Source organism: Odontomachus brunneus, unplaced genomic scaffold (assembly GCF_010583005.1).
Source record: "Odontomachus brunneus isolate Ranch 3 - 2012 unplaced genomic scaffold, Obru_v1 Obru_scaffold_046, whole genome shotgun sequence".
Lineage (NCBI taxonomy): Eukaryota > Metazoa > Arthropoda > Insecta > Hymenoptera > Formicidae > Odontomachus > Odontomachus brunneus.
This window is the reverse complement of record NW_022639496.1, coordinates 1,266,163-1,282,756: the sequence shown is the minus strand read 5'-3', so window position 1 is coordinate 1,282,756 and position 16,594 is coordinate 1,266,163. Positions and strand designations below refer to the sequence as shown.

The 16,594-nt window shown below is 35.2% G+C and overlaps 1 protein-coding gene across 20 annotated transcripts in view; it reads left to right on the top strand.

Moving 5' to 3' along the window:
• LOC116844753 (ras-related protein Rab-37-like) overlaps nucleotides 1-14,564 on the top strand; it is a 556,153-nt gene extending 541,589 nt beyond the window's left edge. For 14 of the 20 annotated variants that reach the window (XM_032816756.1, XM_032816758.1, XM_032816760.1 and 11 more), the window contains 5 exons: nucleotides 1,395-1,505; nucleotides 1,970-2,078; nucleotides 8,864-8,974; nucleotides 9,605-9,746; nucleotides 12,143-14,564. In XM_032816756.1, coding sequence (XP_032672647.1) covers nucleotides 1,395-1,505; nucleotides 1,970-2,078; nucleotides 8,864-8,974; nucleotides 9,605-9,746; nucleotides 12,143-12,260 — 591 coding nt within the window. In that variant the 3' untranslated portion in view covers nucleotides 12,261-14,564. The remainder of the gene's footprint in view (nucleotides 1-1,394; nucleotides 1,506-1,969; nucleotides 2,079-8,863; nucleotides 8,975-9,604; nucleotides 9,747-12,142) is intronic. The other 6 variants (XM_032816744.1, XM_032816746.1, XM_032816742.1 and 3 more) reach the window with 1 other exon arrangement.
• The last annotated feature ends 2,030 nt before the right edge of the window (nucleotides 14,565-16,594 follow it).

Genomic DNA, 16,594 nt, shown 5'->3' with positions numbered 1-16,594 from the left:
AGTAATTTTATCTCCACACATAAATAAATAGATGTACTTAAATTTGGCAGCAACTTTACTAGTCGATTTATAAAGTCGATTTTCTAAAAAAATATATCGTGTAAAATGTATTGCGGAAATCTACAATATAAGTACTACAATATAACAATTTGTTAATCAATATAACAAAAAGAAATTTACATTATTGTATGATGTAAATTTAATTATTAATTCAATGCAGTATATTTGTTTCATAAATGATTAATTCAATGCAGCATAAATGTAATTATAATAGTAATATTTTTGCTTCATAAATATAATTAAAAATGATTGTAGAGTTTCCATCATCGATTGTCTCACGCCATGAGAATCGTGAAAGTCTATCTGAGGATTCTCGATAGACTACTTGAAAACCTAATTACTTGACCTGAATCCTAATTACAAGGCCTCTTCTATCTCCTTATGGATAGAACATTTCCAAAGCAATATCCTCATCATTTCTTCAGCTTAAGATTACGTTTGCGGCAATTCGTGTGGCAAAGCCCTTAGCTCTTTGCTCTAAATTGTAACTTAATTTCTGGCAAAAGGCGTTTCCCGTGCTACCAGAAGTCGTAATAATAACGCTTGAAGTTTAGAAATTACGACGTCTAGTAGCACGGAAAATGCCTTCTGCCAGAAATTAAGTTACTGTTTAGAGGTTAGAACAAAAAAGTAAAAAAAAAAGAAAGTTTACTATACACCTACTGCAGATCGAATCTAACTCCTCGTGTCTTGTTTCGGTTCTCGCGGGAAAGCATGGAAAGGATTCTCCGTGGAAGTCCGTCATTTTTCGTTGATCTTGTTCGGGTAATGGCTTTCACGCTTGAATCGATCGAAAGTCGCAAGACGTTCCTTTCACGCGCCTATTATTTTGTCGTAAACCAGCAGCAAACGGGGTGACTAGTTAACGCAATTGTCTTGCTCTTCTATTCGCTTTTATCCCTACTAGAAATTATCTCATGGTTCTGATCAGATTAATCTTAATTAGTTATTTGGTTTGTATAAGGTGATGTTGTGGAGTTCTGATAAGTCATGCAACATTGCGTGGCAGTCAGTACCTCACTAATAAGGATTATTAATAATTAGGATTTTATTACTAATTAGGGAATTCGTTAACGTCACTTTATACAAACTAGATAAACTGGCTGAGATCAGGACTAGGATCAATTTCTAGTTTTATAGTCTAGTCCGTTATAGTTTTATGGTTTTATAGTCTAGTCCGGGATTCTTTTCTTTTATTTCCAAAACTTTTGATAAGAGATATTAAGTTGATCGGAATCGAGGATTACATTCAGTGTTTACTTCGCGAATGAATGAGTGGATTAGGAGGAGTCGACTGTGACGATTATATCTGAAAGTCCTCGTCCCCGATGCAGGTGATGCTGCTCGGAGATAGTGGCGTTGGGAAAACCTGTCTCCTGACACGTTTCCGCGACGGTCGCTTCCTGGCGGGCAACTACATAACGACCGTCGGCATTGACTTCAGGGTGAGAGACGTTATATCACCGTACATGCATCCATCGTACTGTAATCGAACGAAGAGCGTGATATCTCGAAGTAATATAAGATTTCTCCCAAGATTATTTTTCCTGGTTCTTTCAAGTCAGGTGAAAAAAGTAATATGCGTTGCTCACATTGGACGACATTACCATCGCGATTTATGTATTTTTCCGACGTGTAATTACGAAGAATTCAGAAAACCTTTCATATCCTTGCAGAACAAAGTAGTTACCGTCGACGAGACGTGCGTCCATCGTACTGTAATTGAATGAAGAGCATGATATCTCGAAGTAATGTAAGATTTCTCCCAAGATTATTTTTCCTGGTTCTTTCAAGTCAGGTGAAAAAAGTAATATGCGTTGCTCACATTGGACGACATTACCATCGCGATTTATGTATTTTTCCGACGTGTAATTACGAAGAATTCAGAAAACCTTTCATATCCTTGCAGAACAAGGTAGTCACCGTCGACGAAACGCCGATCAAGCTACAGATATGGGACACAGCAGGCCAGGAGAGATTTCGGAGTGTGACGCACGCTTACTACCGAGACGCTCACGGTAAATCCTTTCGCATTATTATTCCCCTTTTTCCTCGTTTGCCCGAGGATCTAGTTTACCCGGAGCCGGATCGCAATCAGAATTAATGCGGATTAAAAGGGACAGAGGCGTTTTAATGCGTATAAATATGTATGCGCAATAAAATTAAATAAATTTATATTAAATAAAGATAATTAAATAAATTATAATAAGTAGTTAAGGATAAATACATTTTTGCATATGAAAATGGGTACGCTTTATCATTCGATGGTTTGCGTATTATGAAATTTTCCACGATTGGTTCAACGATATACAGGATGTTTGACAACTAATGACACACTCAATGAAGAGAGAGAGAAAAAGGGAGAAAGAGAAAGAGGAAGCTCATCAAACTGAAAATGAATTAAAGAAGACTGATGCACGATACATCAATCGTGCGAATACATTTTTCAATTTTCTTTAATTAATAACTGAAAAGTTACACGATCATTTGCAAAATTGCGGAGGAGTTTTTGTTCAGTTTAATACAAGCACACGACGGCAAATGTCATCATCACGGTTCTTCCATCGTATCGCGCATGATTATGCTAATCTTCTTTAATTAGTAACTCAAAATTCCATGTGGTTGTTCGCAAAATATAAGATAAGATTTCTCCCAAGATTTTTCTCCTGGCTCTTTCAAGTCAGGTGAAAAAGATAGTATGCGTTGTTCACATTGGACGACAATACCATCGCGATTTATGTATGTAGAGAAATTTTTTTTTCAGTTTGATGAAGTCTGCCCGCATACAACGAATGTGCTGTTAATTGTGAGACACTCTGTACATGACGAAAATGGCAATAAGAAGCCGCCATACGGTCGCGTGTGATAGAAACGCGTTTAGCCGGTAGCTTTGCTAGGCGGGCGATAAACCTGAGATCATTGGTGTGGATTTTCTGCGTGTCTTATAAGCGGCAGCTCGTAACTATTTGCTCTCTCTCGCGCTATAAACGCCGTCACCACGTTGAAGCCGTGCATAAGAAACGCTTTACTGGTTTTGCGTTTTAACACGCGCGGAAAATGATGAGATATATACCTCGGGGCGAGATACGACGTGCTCTCGAGCGTTTAATGCGCGCTTGATTTAATCGACAGAATTCCCGCCATGGAAATTGCGAGACGCGAACTTTAACATGATTTAGCTCGGTTGTTGCCGACACATTACGACACGGGGCGCCTGAGTATTTCCGCGAACTGATGGATTTTGATTTTACAGTCGATATTCTTTGACAAATTTTTCTTCTTAAAAATTCTTTCTGAAGTAACTCTTATTCAGAGTCAATTTGAAATATCTCGTTAATTAAAATGTTGCTAAGATTCATGTAAAACACGAGAAGGAATAAGATTTTTATCTACTTTCATCTCATACGTCATTCCGCGAAATCTTTTAGATTATTAAATAGCGAGAAGCTTGCCGGGAAGCTCGGGGAGCTGTCGGTGTCCCGGCGCTTTTGTGAAATTTAAATAGCTTTACGTTTCTTTTATAAGTCCCCTGTCCTAGATTGGTTTTAGTACTGGGAACTGGGAATCTGAGGTTTTCTCGTGTACATAAGAAAAAAGTTTCCGAAGCGCGACAGCGAAGTAGGACAGAAATTCCGAAAAATGGAAAGAAATCAATTTTCTAACAATTTTTGGATTTAAATAAATACAAGCCTTAGTGGTATTAATGTTGAACGGACATAATGTAAAATATGTTTCTTCTATGACATATATTAAAGCAGCAAATGCATAAATGCCATCGAATGTCGTGTTCGAATGATATGAATTATACTTTCATCGAGTAAAACAAGCCACGAAATAGACACAAATAATAATCGCTAGTATACAAATAAATTCTATGACTCTTCCTCTTTCTAACAATATATAATAAATTATAAATAAATAATTTTATTATTATGTAACAACGCTGCAAAACCTAGTTCGCTTGTACGAAAATGTCGATGCCCTTTTTCGCCACACATCGATTTTTGAAAATGTAATCGTCGTGACTCGTAAATCGGACTTACTCTATTTTATACTTGATACTTCATACTTTTATATACAGAAGAGATCGCCTGCGTATATTCGCATTTATGATAGCTGCAACAACTTAAACGTTACTATATATCTTATTTCTATACATATTTACCTCGATTTTGTCTCAAATTAAGATTTATTATTTAATTAATGAAACATATGTGTATAAAAACGAAATTTTTATCGATAAATAATATATTTATGAGATGCCTCCTTGATGCGCCACTGGAAATGACCCTTAGCCCTTAGCGCTGAAATTTCTTTAGTAGTACCAAATAGGCTTGTATTTATTTAAATCCAGAAATTGTTGAAAATTTTATTTCTTTCCATTTTTCGGGATTCCTATCCCACTGTGCGTGTCCAAAGAGAGAATCTTAACTACTCACCTAGATTCGATTGTTCATCCTTGAGACGAACCATCCATCTTCGGATTCGGAATGATTAATTTGTAACGCCACTGTTCCGCATCGCTCATCGCACTCGCACTTTACAATGCATGAACCATTTGTAACTTCGGCCCGAACTCCGGCCGCCGCGCTCCCGATTTTGTTGCTCCACCAGTTTTGGCCAGGTGCCAAACCCGATTCGCTTAGACAGACGGAGAAGGAGAAGGAATACGAAGAGGTCGCCTAAGGGAGACTTCATTGTTTGGCGACGGAACCCATCTGTGTGAGCTCTGAAGTTGTTGTGACAATAGCCTCGCACCGCACCAACTTCGGGAGCAATCACTCGAGACGAGTGAAATACCCGACGATAATTAGCCGTGTCATCCATTTCTGGGAGACTAAGTGGCGACTATTCGCGCCGCAATCGAAGTGTTCGGATCGATTCTATGAGCGCGAGGTCTATTGACACGCACGATTGAATATTGAATTCAGTCAATATAGACACTTCATCTCTTAATCATCCCTGGTAGAAATTTAATGCAGTCCTCGAGCAGTTACTGTGAACAGTTGAGTTAACACGTTGACCGCCACGTCACCCATATATGGGTGACAGCACACTGAGAGATGGATTTAGTAAATATTACTAAAATTTGGTTACTATTACTAAATGGTAGACGTAAATATAGCGGGCCAAAGCTATGGCAATACTTATTAATTAGTTTAGTTCTGTAAAATAAATTATTTATTTGACAGAAGTAAAATTTATTTGCTTGCAGAATATATTTGGTAAATAAAACTTATTGAATAGTTGAGCAAAATAAGCGATTTTGTAATAGTTACACAATTTTTGGTAGGTTCAACCAACCATCTGTAATAATAGATATTGAAACGACGTAATAGCTGCAAATGAATGAATTTTTCGTTGTGCTGCAACAAAACATACTTATACTAGTAACAAAATAGAACTCGTACCTACTGAATCTTTTATTACATGGGATATAACAATTTCATAACAATTATCAAATATCTGTTCATAACTGTAATATATTTCATATTAAATATTTAACATTAAGTAACTGTTACTAAATTATTTAATTAATGTTACTGTGAATGCAGTTACGTCATACTCCCGATCTATTAAATATTTGGTAATTATTATAATATTTAGTATTAGATACTAAGGATTCAACGAATTTCTATAACTAAATGCAGTTTGTTATAATTACCAGTCTTTTCTCTCAGTGTAAGGTTGGGTAAGTTACTTTTGGTTTTTAACTGAGTTAAGTTAAAAGTCAGTTCGCTATAAAATAATTGAGTTTATGTTAAAAGTTACTCAAATAAAATACTAACTCAGTTTAAAGTTAATAAAAAGTTACTTGCGGAAAACTTTTAGCTATCTAAAACTATACATGTATAGTTTCGATTTCACTATTTCTATCACTGTTTCTTTTTATTTCATAATTAGTCTTTAAATTTAGCTTAAATTTATGTGAAATAATGAAAGTATATTAAGCAAATTGACCAATCGCAGTTAATTATTTCTCGACTGTAAAGAGAATAGTCGATTGTGATTGGTCAATATCCTTACTGCTTACGTCTTACTGCTTAAGTTTTTCTATATGTCACTAGCTTTATGGCTCGATCTACAATAGGTATCTACAATAGTAAGTTTTAAGCAGTAAGAAATTGACTAATCACATAGACTAATCACATAGTAAGTTTTAAAAAAGTTAAGTTAGAAGTTAAACAGTTAGTAACTTTGAACTCAACTTATCACGACTTATAGAAAAATAATCAATTGTGATTGATCAATTTCTTGGGCTTAAAGTATACTACATCTATTGTAGATTGAGTCTTAAGGCCATTCTACAATTGCGTAAGCGTGGTTGTAAATGGTTGTAGATGATTACGACAACCAATCAAAATAAAGCAATTAGTAAATAAAACACTCTAATTGGTTAATTCTTACGTTCACGACTACGCTTACGCAATTGTAAAATGGCCTTTATGCGTCGTCTACAATGACAGTAGGAGTAGTAGTAAGAAATAAGCAGTAAGCAAATTAAATCCTTGTCCACAACCTTGCTTTAAGACGTAAGAAATTGACTAACTACAGTCGATTATTCTTCTAAAAATCGACCATGGTTGGTCAATTTCTTACGGTTTATGTCTTAAAGCAAAGTTATGGTCAAGGATCGATTCATTTCGTTCTCACGATTTAAGAATAATCGATTGTGATTGGTATATTTGCTTACTACTTATTTCTTACTACTACTCTCTTACTGCTATTGTAAACAACGCACTGTAGTGCTGGAAGCTTCATTCTATCTTTCTTTGGCATGTAATGAACAATAAAGATAGAATGACGCTTATAGTGCTAAGCGTGCTCTAAGCGTGAATCAGATCACAGCCATAGTTAGATCATTTTCAGACGCTTTGTAGCCAATGAAACGATCCATTCAGTATCTAAAAATAAGCTTGAGACGATCATAAATATAAGATTTGGTTATGAATACTGCTCTGATATATCTGTCTGTTAAAGTGGCTGATGATTTTTACGCAATTTTAATATTGATGAAATAAATTAACTGAAAAAAATAAAAGTTACAGTTAATGCATAAAAATTAACTAAGTTTAAGTTAAAAGTTAACTTATTTAAGCTTAACTAAATTGAGTTCAAAGTTATTAACTGTTTAACTTCTAACTTAACTTTTTTAAAAGTTACTACCCAACCCTGAGTGACAGCGATATTTCATATACATACTTAATTTACGCATTCAATGTGTTAAAGTACGTTTAGTAACTGGAAGGTAAAACTACCTATTGAGATCCCAATCGAGATGTAACGATTTTCCTGCAATTACTGCGCACGAAAAATGTGCAAAGTCTGAATCCATTTACTGAACGAAAACAGAACAAAAATTGGACAAAAAACCGACAAAAAATCGACTAATAATCAAGTTTGCATGCTCACAAAACAGGCATGTTTATTCTAGTATTTCATTTTATATGCATGTTTTCTAGTCGAAAAATTTCGACTAATCACAGTAATCTTAGATTTAATCACAGTAATAGCTCAGGAAATCTTTGATACGTAATACGATACATTTTCTTTTATGTTTCTCACCTCTTACATGGCATCTTTCATAATCATCAAATGGCATACATCTTTTTATCCATTCCTAGCTTTAGCTATATTATTTTATCAGAGTTTGAATCTGAATTTTCATTTATATCATTGCCGTCAGAATATTCTGATGTGCTTTGTCTCATAACAATGAAATTCTGTATTATCGACGTATACCTTGTTTGTCTTTTGTTTATTTTTATTTATAATTTTGGTTATCATTTCTATCACAGGTCTTAAATGTCATATCTCCTCCAATTTCCGTTTTTTTTGCTCTACATTTTTCTACATGTTCGCTCATTGTTCACATAATTTTAAGCTCTTTTTTGACAATATCAATAAATATGTTTTCAACTTATTCACAATAGACATTATAATATGCGCATGTTATAAAAGTTAATTAATATTATTGATACTGTCTTTTGGGAAGAGACAATTGACATATTGAAGGATCAGTTATATACTATAAAGTGCTTCAACCATTAAATGAAACCATAAATGAAACTCCAATTCAAATTTTTGTCCAATTCGTAGTACTTTTACAACTAATGAGAATGCATTAATATTAATATACAATAACTGGGCAGACTGCATATATTTCTACCAGAGAAATTACGATATTCACTTTACGCGCCTCGATTATCATTTAGAGCGTCAAAGTTTCATGTCTACGAAAAAATATATTTTAGAGATATGAATAAATCTTGACAAATTATAAGATCAATACTTGAGTAACGTCTCGAAAATAATCTTGAAATGTAAATTTCATGACAATTTTTCGAAAATATTAGCGAGTATGCATAAGGAGAAAATTTACCAAAAGACAATCTCATCGAATATTTGATACTGACATGAAGTCCCAAAAAGGAATCGCGCTTAGAAATGTTAATAGATATTAGACTTTTTTAGAACTTTATACATTCCCCAGTATTTCGGGAGAGATTATATATCGGTACATAATCTCTTCGTGTTGTTTTCGAGGATAATACTGTTTGCAAGGGTCACATTTCCAAGGGATTTTGCAATGTTCCGGGAAAGTTGGATTTCGGGATATTATCCCGGAATCGGATTTCAGGATTATGACTGTTCGGGATATCGTTTCAACTTTCGAATTTCGGCGTTTTATTTCCGGCGTTTTGCATGTCCACCACGTTCTGCAAAAAGCCACCGACTCTGTCGGATGACGCAAAGCCGATTAGGTGGTCGATAAAAAAAAGCTACTTGCGACTGGTTCCAGCGCTTCTGCTGCTGTACGACGTGACGAATAAGGCGAGCTACGACAACATCAGGGCTTGGCTGAGCGAAATCCGGGAACACGCGAACGAGGATGTCGTCATCATGCTGCTGGGTGAGTCGCGCTTATTTATGGTCGCCGTGTCGATACAATAGACCTGCCCACTTGGGGCCCGCGTTCAGCGGCCACTTCGATCCCTGGCAAAGTCAAACGCCGCAAATAAGGGCCGTAATGGTTCAGCGGAGATAAGAGAGCTCGGCGAAAGCTATCTGGATGACCCGGATTTGATTAGATGCGCCTAGATTGTCCCGCGCGATATACATTTCGCTACCCGAGTCCACTTCAAACTAGAAGATCTGATGGCATTCAGAACCAACAGTCAGTCGCGAGAGAGACAATCGGCTTCAGCTGATAACGGTTGCATCCGACGCAATTTGGGAAGCAATTAAGATCGACTCTAACGAGAGCTTGCGCCTGTGATACGAACGCTTTTGACATACAGGGATAATGGGAGGTATTTCCGCGACCTCCTTCTCGTTTCAGCTTTTAATAATCCGGAATCCAATTCCCCGATTCGTACATACGTCCCGTGCGCGGATTATCGGTTTCTGAAAATTGACCTTAATTGCTCGCAAACGAAATCGCATAAGAAGATCGAAAATACTATTGGCGGCAAAGCAAGCTACATATTCCAGTGGGAGGATTTATTTTCGAGTCTTTAAAAAAGAAATGACTAAACCGCAGGTAACAAGTCCGACTGCGGGACGGAGCGCATCGTTAAGAGGGAAGACGGTGAACGATTAGCGAAGGAGTACAAAGTGCCGTTCATGGAAACGTCTGCCAAGACTGGCCTCAATGTCGAGCTGGCGTTCCTCGCCGTTGCACGGTACGATCTGAGAATTCTAATTCTAAAAACGAACAATTTCTTCTTTAAGGAGGTTGGAGCGCTACTCACTAGTTAATCAGTCTTTAATTAATAAAGTTGTCTAAAATGATCAAACAAATTATTTCTCAACAATATTAGCGAGATCAAATTCGTAAATATCTAATCGTTTTTATTTTGGAAATTATCAAATGTTTGGAAAATGACAAAGTAAAAGTAAGACGCTAATTTGATAACAATAGTAAGAAAAGAAATGTACTCGTTATCGCATTTGGTAAATAATCAGTTTCATTTGATTTGGGTTGGAAATGCATAGATTTTATATGTTAAAATAAATAATAAATATAAAAATATATACAGAAATTATATTACGAGAGAGGTTATTTCAGATCTGGCGCTAACTTATATCATTTACGCGATGTTGGTTAGGTTAGGTTCCGTTTAATGCTGCAAATACTCCAAAGCGTCAGATCATAAATTTCATAAATTTACTATTTATCAAACACAAAATTATTTTTTTGTATATTTATTTCATTAAATTAAGATAAATATATATACATAATATTACAAATACAGAAAGCTGTTATTTTTGTCTAATAAATGCTTTATTTATACATCAGTTTATTAATAGAAATATATAAATAATAAAAAAAGATAAATAAATATTTAAATATGTATGTATGTACATATTCATATTTCGAGTATTACTATAAATTATAAACTTTTCACCGCTGAATTTTGAAAACAAATCAGTCAATAATTCTGAAATTTATGTATAATGTCTCAATGTTGAGCTGGCATTAGTCTCTAATGTAGTTTTTCATCGAAATCACATATGTAATTTAGAAAATATTAAAAATAGGAATTAAAAATAGCACGTTAAAGGAAACATGTCAAGTTTAATTGAAAATATCTTAGCTTTCAAATAATCAGGCTCTTTCTAATTGTATAAGCAATTAGATAATATTTCACTATGCATATAAGATGTCCCAGTTCTCGCGACTTTTATTTATTCATAAGTTTTCTGAGTAATTTAAAGTTAATTTTTCGATCGAAACAGTGATGCTTCTCGCAAACTAATCTTCAAACATCTATATAGAGCTGTTTTCCTATAGTAATCTCAAGTGGACACTACTTTAATAGAATTCTACTTTGGATCTTAATTAGAAAGATATGTTATGTTGAAAATTCGTCACGAATAATAACTTCCCTCGACATTTTCGATGAATTGTTTCCAAATTGCTTAGAGAATTTGTCGATATAAATTAAAGTCATGAAAACTGGAACATGCGCTGTGTAGTGCAAGTTTAATTAAATTCTCATAAAACTCGTTTCATGACATTACTATCTTCAGATCTGTAGTGATAGTTGTCATTTGAACCTTGTTATATGAGATATTCAGACCTTTATTTTGAGTTTGATCAAACTTTTTTCAGTTCAATTATGATGTGTGTGGCATTTATATATGTAATCGCGCGATACAACTGAAAACTTTTCATTTAACTTTGAATTGAAGTTTTTACCTCAAGAGACGATCCATACAGCAGTATGATGTCTTAAGGATATCTCTCTAAAAGACGTCTTAAAATTTTTCAGACGTCTTTATGACGTTTTTAAGCCCTTGTCCACAACCTTGCTTTAAGACATAAGTCGTAAGAAATTGATCAACCATGGTTGATTTTTAGAAGAATAATCGACTGTAGTTGATCAATTTCTTAAGGCTTACGTCTTAAAGCAAGGTTGTGGACAAGGATCAAGATGTCTTATGTGCTGATTTAAAACGTCTTAAAAACATTATTTTAAGACATTTTTAAGACGTTATCTTAATCTCATAATCGGTAATGTAAACAGTCATACATAAACTTGAAAATATTATTCAATAGGCGTCATAAAGAGGTCTGAAATAAGATCTCTTTAAGACGTCTTTAAGACGAAATTTTTTTTTGAAATATCTTAAAGATATCTTTTTTTCAAATGTCTTTAAGACGTCTTTTGATAACTTAAAGAAATAAGATTAAAAAAAATGTCTTTTGGGTAACATCTTAAAGACATTTGAAATAAGGCGTCTTTAAGATATGCGTGGTGAGGTCTGAAAAATTTTAAGACCTCTTTTAGAGAGATGTCCTTAAGACATCATTGTGTGGATCGTCTCTTGATGTAGAGACTTCAATTCAGAGTTAAGTGAACATTTTTCAGCATAAAAATAATGCCTTAAAGACGTCTTATTTAAGTTTTTTAGATATGCGTGTTATGTGGGAAGTTTTTCCAAATAATATAATGATTAATGCGAGCCTAAGGATTACGGTTGTATGTAAACGTTATCGTACTTTGGAGGAAAATAGAAATTAGACACGATTAGCGCGAAATCGGCGAACCGATGGAGATTGGTCTGCTTTCAGGGAGCTGAAGGCCAGAAAAAGCGACAACCCCGACGAGACGAAATTCAACGTTCAAGACTACGTGCGTCAGCAGTCGCAGCGAAGCTCCTGCTTCAATTCCAGCTGCCTGACAACCTGAACAGCTTTTTCTCACGGTCTCGAGTCCGGGGAAACGCGAGCGTTCAGGAGTACGTCCGCGTGGGAGACACGGCGCGGGAATTTTTCGTCAAACGAGCCAAGCGAGACTCGTTTCGATTTCCGCGCGAGATCGTCAGTGTTATACACGTGCAACATTCACACACACGGCGCGACCACGGTATAAATTTTGTACACGACTCATGGTAACTCTTCAGGTACAAGTTGCAACTTATGCTCAAGATCGATTTCATATACTCGGCTCGGTGAATCGGAATCAGACGGCGTAGCTAGCTCGAAGCGTCGATATCCTTCAGCGAAACGTCACCGCGAACATTGCTAAGCGATGTCGAGACCGGGGAACGCGGAAACGAGTCGACGGTTCTTGAGGTCGGAGAGCTGAATTCGTAGCGCGCGCGCGCGCGCGCGGAGAGTTGTCGTTAAACGTAAAAGAAAATAATAATAATAACAAAGACGTGTCAATGGTTATTCGCACACACGTGCTGTATATTAATGTGAATAGTTCCAGAGGAATAATAATAGAATCTCAGGATACCCCTGTAGGTGAGCCTCTAGCTCGACGGCTCTAATTTTAATGGCGTGCACACACGCGACGCCATGATGTCGGCGTGTCGCGTGCAGCGCGCACACACACGCATACCAATTCGCGCAGCGCGACACGCGATCAAACAGTCGTAACTCGAGTGTAACTTACAACACGCTGCTTTGCCGTACTTCGTAATCGTCTGTTACGTTGCGCCCCGCGTGTTTAGCCGCTATGTTTGCGTAAAGGAGCGTAATCTTCGATTTGCATACAATGCGCTCGTTATACGAGCTATAGCGCGCGGTGGTCGCACCTCGCCTCGGTGTCTGTGAGCGCTCGGGAACGAATGAAATGTCAACTCGCAACTCGCCCGATGTGTGTATGTCTTATGTAAGGTAAATGTTCCAATAATTGAACCCTGGTCCAATGGTTGGAACATTAGAAACACATTTGTGTTTAATATTTCTAAGAAAGTGTTGGAAATTTTGTTGAAAGATACTTTTTTATGCCAATTTGTGATATCGATTATTTATTACTAAGTCTATATTCTTCAGTAATTAGGACATAATTTATTTTTCAGTTCAATTACCGATGCAACTGGTATTATCTATTTTATTTGATATACGATAATAATTTATCTAATATATCTAATAATTTGTCTAATATATTTCATTAAAATTATTATTGATATTTATTAAATATTTTATTTTCCTATTGTTTCTCGATCTCGCTGATAAACCAAAGTTTTATATAAATATTAATTAATTAAAAAATTTAATTTATTTAAATTCTTATTAAAATTTATTTATTTAAATTCTTATTAAAGTTTTCTTTGTTAATTAATGAAATTAAAGTTTTTAACTTTACTAATTATTTGTTAATAAAAATATAAAACTGCTTTCTTATTAGTTTACTTATTGAGACATTTACCTTATTATGTAGTCGCGATATAGCGCTCGAAAGAGGGAGAAACCACATCTCTGTCTCTGTTTCTCTTCTAGAAGAGTCCAGAAACGACTCGTAGCTGCCATCTAGCGGATCCACGCGCGGAAGTGAGCGGTTCACGATGCTTCTCTCTCTCTTTCTTTCGTAGCAGCATGTATATGTGAAGTTTTCAGATCTGTTTTTTTAACTAAACTATCTGAACTGATGCAATAAATTAGAGTGAGACAAATATATTTTGTTTCACTCTAACTTATTGCATCAGTTCAGGTAGTTCAGCTAAAAAAAAAACAGACCTTTCATGATCGTTAGCTAAGCGTACGCGCGCGTTTTGTACGCGATTATTGAGATATCTATCGGAGTATCCCGATGCCGATTGGTCGAAAGGAGTGTGGGAAGAAAGGAGGAAATAGTTATATGTGTGATTCAAGGATTTCAGAATTTTATCGATTGTTATCGAGTCAGAGTTCTAAGTGAAGTTGAGAACCGCCATGTCGGGAAGAGTCAATAAAGCTCGCACTGTTTAATGAAGCTCCAGCCACGTCACCGATTGCATAATCGCGCTTCGGATTTTTCTAAAACCTTCATTTCGCGGGGAATCAACGGGGAGTCGTCGGCGACTCGTCCACTTCACGATGGACGGAAATCCGAAGGGATGGTTTTAGGCAGGACGAAGATATATATCGTATGTGTTACATCCTGGTATATATGATATGCAATCTATCTTTTACCTGCAGTGTACAAATGACAAATATAATTTCGTGTATTAAACGTGTATATCAGAAGACGTATATGAAATAAAAATCGACCAACTGTATTGAACGAGAGAGGAGGATTCTTTCTGTTTACCTTTTCCCCAGTAATTTCCGTCTCGATCCCATGACTCTCCCCGCGCCTCGAGTTTTTCAGTATAAATGTGAGTAGAAATAAAACCGTCAGTTTAGTTTTTCCTTTTGTTACGCGGAATGTTTCATATTTTAGAGTCGAAAAATACAACGGGATTTTCTCATTCGTTGGAGAAATTCTAGGAAACGAGGAAAATTGCGTAAAAATACACAGGTAATAATATAAAATTCTCTATTTCCATAAGATCAACATGATTCTCGATAATGTGGTAATCAATCGATTATGAGAAATGAAATATGTTAAAAGTTTATATTCGTTCCGTACAGTCCTGAGCAGCGCAAAACATTGGGTCAATGTTTTTATGAATTTATAACAGCAATTGGCATTTTTGCCAACTAATAAGTGCTGCTCGAGATTTCATTTCCATGTCTCGACGTGGTCAGGATTTCAGGAAAGTCGATCGTCAGTTTTCTCGAGGTTCGATCCGTCGCAAATTTTTAATTTTTAATTTTTAGATTTAAAGAGATCTCGGATTTAAAGAGGATGTATAAGGCTCAGTGTCATATTTTTTCAGTGGTGCATCACGGAAGCCATTCACAAATTTATTATTTATTAAACAAAATTTCGTTTTTATATATTTATTTCATTATCTAAGTAATAAATGTTAATTTGAGATAAAAGTGAGATGTATGTGTAATTATAAATATGAAAAATATCATTTTCTTAATTTTTCTTATTAATGCTTCGTTTATGCATCTGTTGATCTAGTATAAATATACAGATAATATAGAAGCAGATATATAAGTATTTAAATATGTATATATATGTATCCTAAGTATTGCTGTAAATTATGAACTTTACAGCGCAGTATTTTCCAAACAAAACGATCAATAACTTCAAAATTTGTGTGCAATGTCGATATATTAGACTTTAATTTCATAGCAGTTTTTCATTAAAACTATATAATATTTCAATTTGTATGTAGTGCAAGTTTCAATGAATTTACTTTATTTTGCAACTTTTTTAAGACTTTTGAATACTCGCCGCGGTAATTTTGATTTATAATGCGGTAATCTTGATTTAGAAGTAAGAAAGTAAACACGATAAAATTTCTGTAAAAACGCAGAAATAAAAAGATGTATCCACAAAACGACACTTGCAATCGATTGAGTAGATTTCTAAAATAGCCCCAACACTTTCTTTTTGTTTTAAACAATCAATAATCATAAAATTAACATGACAAAATCATGAAGAAGGGTAAGTTAAAAAGGAAGGTTACATTGTCAGTTAATTTTACGATTGTGTTATTTTACATAGATATATTTTTTTATTTCTACGTATTTTTCGCAAGAATTTTATGTTTTCTCGCTTTTAATGTCATCGATCGAGAATACTGCGGCGAGAAAACGCTTCTAAAGTAAGTGTTCTATTAATTAAATATAGTAATTATAACATATCATTTTTCAGTTCAATTACTAACACAATTGACATTATTTAATATTTGTGAAAATTATAATTAATACTTATTAATTTATTATTTTTCGATCATTGACAAACCAAAGTTGTATATAAACGTTGCTTTTGTTAGTGATATCATATTAATTATTTATAAATAAAAATGTATATAAAACTGATTGTGTTTTTTTGTTAGTACAGTCATTTATCTTACAATACCGTTGCGAATCTTCGGAAAAACGCGCTTGTTCTCGCATTAGTTACGTTCAGCAAGGAAAGCTGCTTTTCATTGTGTAAAATTCGTGAATCTGATTGGTATATGCTCTTAGATACAGCCTAGGTCAAGAGCCCAATCAGATTCTTGAATTTTACAAAACACAGTTGCAGTAGCTGACAGTAGCCACTCACACCTCGATCAGTCCGTTGCGTTTCCAAAGCCATTTTCCGAAGACCCCGTCTCAGCGCACGATCGTAGCGCATCCTGCCGAATCATCGGGACCATTGTTGAAGAGGCCGCTCACGCCATCTTGACACGATACCACCAAATGTGA